At 36.3% G+C, this 12,837-nt stretch overlaps 1 protein-coding gene across 2 annotated transcripts in view; it reads left to right on the forward strand.

Annotated features, from left to right (window-relative positions):
- Positions 1 to 12,837, forward strand: part of LOC136031959 (nucleosome assembly protein 1-like 1) — a 40,830-nt gene that overhangs the window by 23,977 nt on the left and 4,016 nt on the right. For both annotated transcript variants that reach the window (XM_065711971.1, XM_065711972.1), the window contains exons 5-6: positions 6,701 to 6,904; positions 10,255 to 10,516. In XM_065711971.1, coding sequence (XP_065568043.1) covers positions 6,701 to 6,904; positions 10,255 to 10,516 — 466 coding nt within the window. The remainder of the gene's footprint in view (positions 1 to 6,700; positions 6,905 to 10,254; positions 10,517 to 12,837) is intronic.

Below are 12,837 nucleotides of genomic sequence, written 5' to 3' on the forward strand. Positions count from 1 at the left end.
GAGCCGAGTGGCAAGTGTTTTTTAAATTTTTACGAGTCAAAAATGACGGGAGGTTATCAACCTCCCGTCCCTCCCCCCCCATCCATGCACCCTCTTTTTCTCAAATACATTGAATCTATTTCAGATAGGCATTTTCATTGAAATAGTCTACAACAAAAACTTCGAGATCGATATATCCCCCCTATCAATTGGGAGAACTAGGGGTTTTAACTTCCGTCCCGGGAAATGTTAAGATTTTATGGAAGAGAAGGTAGTATAAACTTTGGAGAGGGCTCATTCGATTGTAAATGGAAATTTCTGATGATGTTTTGAAGTTAAAAGTGATTGGAGGGCAGCTAGACCCCCCCCCACAAGGCCCTTTTTTCCAAATGTTCTTATCAAAATTTTTAGATAGCCATTTTGTTCAAGACTTTTTAAAGATAAAATAACAAAACTCTGGGATTGACAGAGCCCCTCCGAGCCTGGGGGCAAGTGTTGTAAGTTATGCAGCGGGGGCATATAAGGTTTTTATGTAAGGAGTGGTCGTATAAACTTCAGAGGGGGGTCACTAGATTAGAAATTGAAAGTTCTAGTTACTGTTTTAAGAGTCAAATGTGGTCGGAGGGAATCTACTCACCCCCCTCACACACACCCTCTTTTTTCCAAACGCATTTAATCTGAATTTTGAGATAGCTATTTTGTTTGAAGTAGTCCAACGATCATAAAAAAAATCGGGGCTAACATAAAACCCCCCTCCAGATCCAGAAGAAAAGGTTGTATCTTATGGCCGGGAGTATATAAGGTTTTATGGAGAAGGTAAACTTCGGTGGGGACTCAAATGAATAGAAATCGAAAGTACTAGTTCACTTTCTGAGTGTCAAAAGTAATCTGATTGTAACTAGCTCCCCCTCCCCCGCACCAATCGTCTTTTCACCAAGTGCGTCTGATCGAAATTTTTAAATTCTTGTTTTGTCAAGAATAGACCAAAGATCAGGTAACAAAAACTCAAGAGGTGTACATAACCCCTTAGAACCCGGAGGCAAGTGTTGCAGATTATGCCTCGAGGCATGTTAGGTTTTTTGGGGAAGGAATTGTTGTATAAACCTCATCGGGGACTCATTTTATTTGGAAATTTAAATTTCTGGTTTCCATTTTAAGAATCAAAAATGACTGGAGGGTAACTTCCGCCCTTTTTACCCAAAATTCATCCTAGCGAATTTTGAAATAATTGTTTTGTTGAAAAAAGTCAAAAGATCAGATAACAAAAATTCAGGGCCAACACAGCCCCCTATGAGCTGGAGGAAGTGTCGTATCCTGGGTACATATAAGGTTCTTATGTGAGGGTTTTGAAAATAGTTCAAAGATTGGATAAGTCCGCCCCCCCCCCCCCCCGCTCAAAAACTTGTGAGCTCCATTTTATTCCAAAATTTCAGGGAGATGACGCCTTACCTTCTCTATATGGCCCTACCTCCCCCCCCAAAAAAAAAAACAAACTTGATATTCCAAAGATCATGGGAGCTGACCCCTGGCCCTCTTACGGTCGGACCCCAATCCCCCTCCTCCCTACCCAGAAAAACTTATGATCAGAAGAGATAGAAACCTATAATAAATCAGAAATCTTAAAACGATTAAAGTTTAAATTGAATATGCAAACTAAGCTTTAAACGAACAAAAATCAATACAAATAAGTTTTGGTTTTGCCTCCTCTTCTCACTGTTAAAATCTAAAACCGTACTGAAAACAAATTATATTACACATATTTTCTTTTGTACTTATTACAACATTGAAAATAAACATAAAAAATACAGTAAAATTAAATTTTTAACTGATGATCTTTCAGCAATCAATATCATTATATATTTGATTTTATTATCTTTCTGAGACTGTTCAAGACAAATTTAGCTTCACTAGAAACAACAGTTTTCTACTGTCTCCTTCCCTAACTGTAAAATTCTAAAGCCTACTGCGTCATTGGTGCTTTAGTGACAACAAGTTATTCTTGGAATGTTTTCTTTTCCAATTATTAGAGCATTGAAAATGAAATTTAAATGAAAAAAAATTTTGAACTGGTGATCTTTCAACAATTCATAGCATTATATCAAACGTTCAGTTTGATTTTGTTTGTACTTTCCAATACTATTTAAGACACATTTAAAGTGCCAATGACGCAGTAGGTTTTAGACTTTTCCAGTGAGAGAAGGAGGCAAAACCCAAAATCTTGTTTGTAGTGGTTTTTGTTCGTTTCAAATTAAGTTTCGCTTGTTTTAAGATTTATTTATGTCTGTATCTATTGTTTGATTGTTTAATTAATTTTGGTTCGTTTTGGGTTTCGTTTTCAATAGCAAAATATTATTGTTCGTTTTAAGCTTGATTTGAATATTCAGTTTAAATATTTCTCGTTTTAAGATTTATTTATTCATTTATATTAGTAGTATTTCGGTAAAAAAAAAAAATCGAAAAAAGAAACGGAATTCCGTTTTCTTTCTCTGTTTCTGTTCCGTTTTTTAATTGCCTTTTCTTACTGTTTCTGTTATAGCTAAAAAAAGAAACGGCGCCGAACCCCTAATTAATTCCTGTTCTATGTTTTTGCTATGATGGTTCAATTAGTTTCTATTCCTTTCAGGTTCCATCTATTCTTCAATAGTAATTTCTGGTCGTTTTGAGCTTGAGTTATTGTAGGTTTCTTTTTCTTCTGATCTGAAGTTGATCTTGATCTGAAGGCCTTTACGTTTCTTTTATAAAAACTTGTTTTTTGATTTATTTTTTTTTAATTTATCGGGGGAAAAGTACAAGATTATCAAGGAGTCACGGAAAAAGAAATGTCACTTTTTATGGTTAATTCGGAAAAAATAGAAGTATTTTTAACTTACGAACGAGTGATGGGATCTTAATGAAATTTGATTCTTGGAAGGACATTGTGTCTCAGAGCTCTTATTATAAATCCCGACCAGATCCGTTGACATTTGGGGGAGTTGGAGGGGGGAACCTAAAATCTTGGAAAACGCTTAGAGTGGAGGGATCGGGAAGAAACTTGGTGGGAAAAAATAAGCAGAAGTCCTAGGTACGTGATTGACATAACCAGAACAGATCTGATCTGTTTGGGGGAGTTGGGGGGGGGGTGGCTAATTCTGAAAAATTAGATAAAAATGAAGTATCTTTAACTCGCGAAGGAGTGATCGGATCTTAATGAAATTTGAAGTTTGAAAGGATATTGTGTCTCAGAGCTCTTATTTTAATTCCCCACCGGATCTGGTGACATTGGGGGGAGTTGGGGGGGGGGGCCTAAAATCTTGGAAAACGCTTAGAGTGGGGGGATCGGGATGAAACTTGGTGGGAAAAATAAGCAGAAGTCCTAGGCACGTGATTGACGTAACCAGAACAGATCTGATCTGTTTGGGGGAAATGGAGGGGGGGCTAATTCTGAAAAATTAGAAAAAATTAGGTATTATTAACTTGCGAAGGAGTGATCGGATCTTAATGAAATTTGAAGTTTGTAAGGATATTGTGTCTCAGAGCTCTTATTTTAATTCCCCACCGTATCTGGTGACATTGGGGGGAGTCGGGGGGGACCTAAAATCTTGGAAAACGCTTAGATTGGAGGGATTGGGATGAAACTTGGTGGGAAAAATAAGCACAAGTTCTAGATACGTGATTGACATAATCGGAACGGATCAGTTCTCTTTGGGATAGTTGGGGGGGGGGGGTTAATCCTGAAAAATTAGAAAAAATGAGGCATTTTTAACTGACGAACGGGTGGTCGGATCTCAATGAAATTTGACATTTAGAAGGATATCGTGTCTCAGAGCTCTTATTTTAAATCACGACCGGATCCGGTGACATTGGGTGGAGTTGGGGGGAGGAGCTTAAATCTTGGAAAACGCTTAGAGTGGAGGGTTTGGGATGAAACTTGGTGGGGAAAATAAGTGGAAGTCCTGGATACGTGATTGACATAATCGGAACGAATCTGCTCTATTTGGGGGAGTTGGGGTGGGGAGGGTTAATTCTGAAGAATTATAAAAACTGACGTATTTTTAACTTACGAAGAAGTGATCGGATCTTAATGAAATTTAATATTTAGAAGGACCTCGTAATTAGATTTCTTATTTTAAATCCCGACCGGATCCAGCGTCATTGGGGGGGGGGGTGGAAATCTTGGAAAATACTTAAAGTGGAGAGATCAAAATGAAACTGGGTGGGAAGAACAATAAAAAGTCCAAGATACGCGACTGGCATAATCAGACCGGATCCGTTCTTTTCGATGGAGTTGGGGAGGGGAGAATAATTCTGAAAAATTAGAAAAATGAGGTATTTGTAACTTACGAACAGGTGATCATATCTTAATGAAATTTGATATTTAGAAGGATATTGTGCTTTAAAGCTCTTATTTTAAATTTCGACCAGATCCTATGACGTTTGTTGAAGTTGGAGGTGGGAAACTGGAATTCTTTGAAAACGTAAAAATTGGGGTATCTTTATCTTACGAATAGGTGATCGGACCTTAATGAAAATTAATATAAAGAAGGATCTTATGTCTCAGATGTTCCATTTTCGACTCGAATCGGATCCAGGGACATGGGGGTCGGAGGGAGAAAACAGAAATCTTGGAGTAAATACGTTCTGAAACCATACTGGCTATGCATGACGTATGAAAACAAAGAAAGGGAATAAAAAATGAAAAGAGAAAAAACAAATAGGTGAAAAAAACGAGGATTTTATCAGCCAGTAGCTAAATATGAAAAACAAGCAAATATTTCGACAAGGACCTCCGCCAAGTCGTCCTCAGAGCTCAAAGAAAACAAAGAAAAAAAAACAACAGCAAAATCTAACCTTTATAAGTGAACTACACGAGAGGAAGACAGACACTCATTTCTGTTTTTTATTTCTGTTAGACACTCTTTTCATTTTTTATTCCCTTTCTTTGTTTTCATAAGAAATCTTGGAAAACGCTTAGAGTGGAGAGATCGGGATGAAACTTGGTGGGAAGAATAAGAACAAGTTATAGATACGTGATTGACATAATTGGAATGGATCCGCTCTCTTTGGAGGAGCTGGGGGGTGTTAATTTGGAAAAATTAGAAAAATTGAGGTATTTTTAACTTAAGAACGGGTAACCGGATCTCCATGAAATTTGATATTTAGAAGCAACTCATGTCTCAGAGCTCTTATTTCAAATCCCGACCAGATCTGTTGACGTGGGGGGAGTTGGAGGGGAAAATTGGAAATCTTGGAAAACGCTTAGAGTGGAGGAATCGGGATGAAACTTGGTGGGTAGAATAAGCAAATGTTGCTGATATGTGATTGACGGAACTGTACTGGATTCGCTCTCTTTGGGGTAGTTAGGGGGTGGTGTTACGTGCTTTTGCGAGTTTCGTGCCTCTGGACGCTCTAGGACGATGAAAATTGGTAGGCGTGTCAGGGAGTTTCACAAATTGACTTGATAAAGTCTTTTTCCCCGATTCGACCATCTGGCGGGCTGAAGGGAGAGGAAAAATTAGAAAAAATGAGGTATTTATAACTTACGAGTGGTGATTGGATCTTAATGAATTTTGATATTTAGAAGGGCATCGTGACTCAGAGGTCTTATTTTAAATCTCGACCGGCATTGAGCCACTGATTTTCCTTTTAGATCAATCTGTTGATTCTTAGAATTTTGCTAGAGCTCATACCATATGAGCTCTTGGCTCTTGGCTCTTCCGGCCTCGTCACAAGTGCCATATGAGTTCTTAGCTTTTGTTTTCAACCAATCCATAAAGTCGCTAAATTTGTGAGATTCTTTGAGAATTGGGTTGGATATAGCTTTCGTAGAGTCAATATGTTGTCTGATCCCTATATTCTGGGAGGCAACCCTTTTTTTCTATTCATGGTAAACCATTGATTGAACTTCTTCGATGGTCAAGTTAGGCAAGATCACTACCATTTATAGCTGCAATGTAAAAATAGGAAATGTGGTTAATTTTACTGCAAAGCTTTGCTTCAGTGATATAAGTGTAAAGGTGAATAAACATTCAACAATAAGTGATTCATCATTAGGAAACATTATTGCATTAAATTTTCATGGTCCTGGAAAAATTTAAAAAAAAAAAACACTATAAAACCCCAAATACAAACATTTGATTAATACATTTTGGTAGTTGTTATCCAGTGAATTTAATTTTTGCCTGGATATTTGGTCATCGGTTTTTTTAAGCTACTTTGCGTTCATTCATTCAAATTATGTTGAAACGCATTCTCTACGCTCAAGTGCATAGAGAAAATTATTTACATGATGCAAGGAGCTACAGAGGCAGCAACAAGGAAATTGAAAGTAGCAAGAGCTACTACAAGGTCTACATAATGAGAAAAGAATGCGTAAAATAATAAAATCAGTGATTGAAATGACGAATGCAATTACTGTACAAAGAAACTACGATATAGTTCAAAATGTACACCTATTGGTAGATGGTTGATTAGCTGATGGATGGAAAGATGACTGGTATATTACAATCAAAATCAGTAATATCAATTTATTGGTAGATATCGATTTATACACCTATTGGTAGATGGTTGATTAGCTGGCGGATGGAAAGATGACTGGTACATTACAATCAAAACCAGTAATATCAATTTATTTTCACGTCTGAAAAGGTAAATCGGTGTCTTTGCGACGAGCTACATTGTTGTTTTAGATTTTTTTTTTTTTTTTTTTTTTTTTGTCCCTCTATCTTGAATTTATCTGTTTTAGGAGCATGATGAGCCTATCCTGCGTCACTTGACTGATGTTACTGTCGACCTTACCAGCAATCCAATGGGATTTACTTTGAAGTTCCATTTCTCGCCAAATGAATATTTCACGGATTCAGTTTTAACAAAATTCTATGATATGAATTGTAGTGTAAACGAAAAGGACCCATTTGAGTTTGAAGGTCCAGAAATTACCACATGTCAGGTAGGTAGTTTTGCATTTGGGTTGCATTAATGTCGTCACAGCGGTACATTTTTATCTTTCTTCGAATCAAGTAGACGTTTTAGCGAATAAGATTAATTCCCTCGTATAGTTTAAGGTGTTGTTTTCGGGCTGAATTCTTAGAATCTGTCCCAACATGAATGTTAAGAATAGTTTTTTTTTTTACTATTGTTTAGACTGCAAGTTTTTCATATAGATATATATTGAAAACTTTCGTATAGTTAGTTTAACGTGATCCTTTCGGATAGATAAATTTTGCTCCTTAAATTTTAGAACGTTTCAACATGATGCTTATAAATATGCTTTTCCGGAAATTGTTTTTTAGACCTCGCAGATTTTTCATGAAGTATTATTGAAAACATTCGTATAGTTAGTTTATTGTGCTGCTTTCGGAGAAATAAATTTAGCTCCAGATTTTTCTACAATCTTTCTTGACATGAGGTTAAGGATTGGCTTTTTCGAAAAGTGCTTTTTAGATTTCTCTGGTTTTCTTTTAAATATATATAAAACCTTCGTATAGTTTAATGTGTTCCTTGCGGATAGATAAATTTAGCTACTGAAATTTTAGGATGTTTCAACATGATGCTTAAAAATAGGCTTTTCCGAAAAGTGTTTTTAGACTTCGCATATTTTTCATAGAAGTATATTGAAAACATTCGTATAGTTAGTTTATTGTGCTGCTTTCGGATAAGTTCGGATTTTCGGAAAAGTGCTTTTTAGATTTCTCTGGTTTCATTTAAATATATATATATAAAACCTTCGTATAGTTTAATATGCTGCTTTTAGATCAGTAAATTTAGTTCCTGAATTTTTATGGCACTTGGTATTAACCAAGTGACATATAGCAATCGCAAATTCTGTCGGTCCCGGTTTTGTTACTTTAGGCACTTCCAGGTAAGCTAGGACGATGAAATTTGGCAGGCGTATCAGGGACCGGACCAGATTAAATTAGAAATAGACGTTTTCCCGATTTGACCATCTGGGGGGAGTAGGGGGCCCGTTAATTCGGAAAAATAGAAAAATTGAAGTATTTCAATTTTCTTAATGAAATTTGATGTTTGGAAAGATATAGTGTCTCAGAGCTGTTATTTTAAATCCCGACCGGATCTGGTGACATTGGGGGGGGGAGTTGGGAGGGGAAACCTAAAATCTTGGGAAACACTTAGATTGGAGGGATCGGGATGAAACTTGGTGGGAAAAATAAGCAGATGTCCTAGATACATGATTGACATAACCGGAACGGATCCGCTCTCTTTGGGGAGGGGGGTTAATTCTGAAAAACTAGAAAAAATGAGATATTTTTAACTTACGAAGGAGTGATCGGATCTTCATGAAACTTCATATTTAGAAGGACCTCGTAACTCAGATCTCTTATTTTAAATCTTAACCGGGTCCAGCGTCATGGGGGGGGGGCAGTTGGGGGGACCGGAAATTTTAGAAAATACTTAAAGCGGAGAGATCAGGATGAAACTGGATGGGAAGAATAAAAACCTGTCTAAGATACGTGACTGACATAACCGAACCAGATCTGCTCTCTTTGGTAGAGTTGGAGGGGAGGGGTAATTTTGAAAATTGAGGTATTTGTAACTTACGAAAGGGTGATCAGATCTTAATGAAATTAGATGTTTAGAAGGATCTTGTGCTTTAAAGTTCTAATTTTCAATTCCGACCACATCCAGCGACATTGGGGGGAGTTGGAGGGGGAAACCGGAATTCTTCGAAAACGTGAAAATTGGGGTATTTTTATCTTACGAATAGGTGATCGGAGCTTAATGAAATTTGATATTTAGAAGGAATTCATGTCTCAGAGCTCTTATTTCAAATCCTGACCAGGTCTTTTGACTTTGGGGGGAGTTGGAGGGGGAAAATCTTGGAAAACACTTGGAGTGGAGGAATCGGGATGAAGCTTGGTGGATAGAATAAACTAATGTCCTCGATACGTGATTGACGTAACCGTACTAGGTTCGCTCTCTTTGGGGGAGTTGGGGAGGTTCAGTGATTTGGCGAGTTTGGTGCTTCTGGACGTGCTAGGACGATAAAAATTGGTAGGCGTGTCAGGGAGCTGTACAAATTGACTTGATAAAGTCGTTTTCCCGGATTCGACCATCTGGGGGTTAAAGGGAGAGGGAAAATTAGAAAAAATTAGGTATTTATAACTTACGAGTGGGTAATCGGATCTTAATGAATTTTGATATTTAGAAGGACATCGTGACTCAGAGCTCTTATTTTAAATCCTGACCGGCATTAAGCCTCTGATTTTCCTTTTAAATCAATCTGTTGATTCTTAGAATTTTATTAGAGCTCATACCATATGAGCTCTTGGCTCTTAGCTCTTCATGCCTTGTCACAAGTGCCATATGAGCTCTTATCTCTTGTTTAGAATCTGTCTCGACATTAAATTACTTTTTCGAAGTTTTTTTTTTTTTGTTTTCAAAGGGTTTCCATAGAAATATATTGATAATGTTAGTATAATTTAATGTGCTACTTTCAGATAAGTAAATTTAGCTCCAAAATTTTTTAGAATCTGTCTCGACATGAAATTGCTTTTTCGAAAAGTTTTTTTTTTCGATTTCAAAGGGTTTTCATAGAAATATATTGATAATATTAGTATAATTTTATGTGTTACTTTCAGATAATAAAAATTTTGCTCGTAAACTTTTTTAGAATCTTTCTCAAGACGAAGGTTAAGAAAAGGTGCGTTTCTAAAGCACTTTTGTCCTTCAGCTATTCAGCAGAACAACCACTGGATAGCTGACTGCTATATTTGCTAGTGCATCTGATAGCCACATAAATAATTTATATTTATCCGTCCAGGAGAGACCTATAGATTCTTAATGTGTCACTTTATTTCCTAAGCATCTCTAAAGCCTCTAAAGTGCTTAGTTTTATTGTTTTTTTATTAGCCAGTGTAATTTTTGAAACTTCTATAACTTCCAGTGGGTTTAAGCTTGAAATACGTCTAATCTAGCCTGAGAAATACTGACATATAGTTGATTTGCTATTAGGTAACAGTTCTTTCTTTCTTTTTTTTCTTTTTTCTGTCCAATTTTTTGCTTTTGAGAATTTTCTTTATATGTGAGAAGTCCCAACTTTCTAATATCCTGGGTGCATTCTATGACAGTTGGCTTAGCAGTGTTTCCAGAGGTTTTATAGCCGTGACAAAGAGAACGTTGGAATCTTGTTTTTATACAAAAATGTAAATCAACGACTTGAGAGTCCTTTTAAACTAATCAGTATATATTTTGAAAAAAGAAAAGCTGTTAATAGCATTCTGAGAATTATTGTAGGAAATATTTTTCATGTATGTCTAAAAAATGGAATGTGGATTTTAGGGATGCACTATCAATTGGAAACCGGGTAAGAACGTGACTGTGAAAACCATCAAAAAGAAGCAGAAGCATAAGTCCAGGGGATCTATGCGGACTATAACCAAAACCGTAACTAACGACTCCTTTTTCAACTTCTTCAATCCACCAACAGTTAGACCCGGTGACGAAATTGATGAAGACGTTCAAGCCCTAGCAACAGCAGATTATGAAATCGGACATTATATCAGGGAAAGAGTTGTGCCTCGAGCTGTCCTCTATTTTACTGGTAAGTAATTGCCAGTTTTCTAGTGATTTTTGTTGAAAGGAAATTGAAACTACTAAAATTTCATGGGAGATAACAAACTAATGGCATGAAACAGTATCTAAAGATGAATGGTTAAGAACCATCATAAAGTGACTTCTGATTTACTTGGGTCTACTCCACCCAGGTCTACTCTGGTCTCAAGACAGAGTTAATCTGGAGCTTTCATTGAATAAACCCAGTGCCAAAACAATGGTTCACAAGGATTTTCATCGAGCTCTCATCCTTGTGAAAATCTTGAGAACTATGCGACCATTGATCTTTATATCCGTAAGAACAACCTGATCAAGATGGAATGAAAACCTCCTTTCACAAGAATATTTAGTAGCTGAAAATTGTCTGATGTTATTTGGCATCTCTAAATGAAGTTCAAGGTAAAATGAAACGCTAGTTTTTTTTTTTTTTTTTTTTTTTTTTTTTTTTTTTTTTTTTTTTTTTTTAAATTGATTTGTGAATCCGGAAGTAGTTTAGTTATATCCTAACGTTTTTCTTGGAACTCCTTTGCATCCACAAAAATTGATAATTTATTTTCGCTTAGGGTGTGGACGTGTAAGTGTCTTCAGAATCACTGTGATACGTCAGAATCGTAGCTGAAATAAAGCGGAAACAAAGGGGATGGTCTCTCTAAACGATTAAATGCCTGGCTAATATAATTATCTTCTTCGTCGTTTTCAGCAAAGGAGGGCTTTTCAGTCGAGACTATTCAGCCCTTTTCCTTTGATTCACTCTGTGGTATGAACAGAGCTGCTGAATTGGTTGCTTCTTATTTGTCTTGAGTTTGCTCAGATTTCTTTCTGTAAGTCTTTTGATTCTAGGAATGGAAATATAAGAGGATAAACATTGAGTTCTGAGCTCTGTGTGCAGATATAGTCAGATAGACTCTTTGCTGATAGCAAATTAGGTTAGCAGCATATTACATTCAAATAGGCAATGATCAGTTGTTTTATTTTTTTAATTACAATACCTGTAAAGAGGGGAAGAGGGAACTGATGCGAAAACGCCTGAAAATTCAGCCCGTTTGAGCCAGACCGAATTCTATGATAATTTTAGAAAGGTGCTTATTGGGGAAGGGAAATAAAATTGGATTATTCCTATGTAACAATGCCTCTTATAATCTCCAGCGGTATATGTCTCTATTGGGAATTAGTCTCCCACTTGGCTGGTCACTATTTAAAAGCATTTTTTGCAATTTTATCTGCCTCGTGGTTATCGTACCCGAGTGGCTTGGAACATACTTAAAGCAAGTTCTTTGCCTCTTGAAGCAAGATTATCAATAATGCTAAGACAATGAAAAGTGTCTATATCCATCTTATACTGAGAAGCGAAAGACCGCAGCTCTAGACTTGACAAAGACTCAGAATAGACAAAAATATTTTGTAAATTAGCAATCAAAGGTTTATTATTCATGAGGTGCTCTAATGCCATGATTATGGCATTCAACTCTGCAGACGTTATAGACACATTAACACACATTCTCTCACCCATTGCAATATTAAGGGGTGGTAGAACATTTTGGACCCATTAACAAAAATTCGGAAATGCTTTTTATGTGTAAATGCATTAATTTCAGCAATTTTAATCTCTATGAAACCAACGGGGGTAAGTTCTTTAGTCCACATGGGTATTTACCAACTCCATGGGGGGGGATGTAAGTGCAATAGACTTTGCTGGCACTGAGAATTTCTTCTAAGTATTGGCATACTCATTTGCAATGCTTCTATACATGGATGAATTTCTTAACCAGTTATGCAGGGTATGTAAGCTATTGGCTTCAACTTTATGAAAAGAAATCTTTTTCTTTCATTTATTGTTGATAATCCACTCTCAGTAAGCAGAAACTTAGTACTTGTTGGTTTCCTAAGACTAAATATGAGACTGATTGTATCATTTTTGTTGTTTCAATTTTTTGTATCAGGGTCTTTGCACAAGCATCATAATCAGTGAGCACATCATCAATATAAGGTTCTATATGTCGATTGTAAAATTTGCAGTAAAGTTTTCTCATTACAATCACAGGGTGTGGATAGTTGTCTTTTTATTATTCTTATTTTTATATAGCGTTTTTTTTATTGTGTTTAGGATGTGAAGGTGGAAAATAAGTTTTTGGTCAAGTATAAGAACTAGGTAATTAATTTGATTGTCCTTTGGAATAATAATTCCATTTAGAGTTAGTCTTGCATTAACATTATTTCGCTTATGGTGAAATTGGATGATTTTCGATTTTGTGGGTGCAATGGCTAATTCAGAATTGTGAGAAAATTCTTCAAGTCGGAAAAGGGATTTTT

The sequence above is a fragment of the Artemia franciscana genome, chromosome 10 (assembly GCF_032884065.1).
Source record: "Artemia franciscana chromosome 10, ASM3288406v1, whole genome shotgun sequence".
NCBI classification, from domain to species: domain Eukaryota; kingdom Metazoa; phylum Arthropoda; class Branchiopoda; order Anostraca; family Artemiidae; genus Artemia; species Artemia franciscana.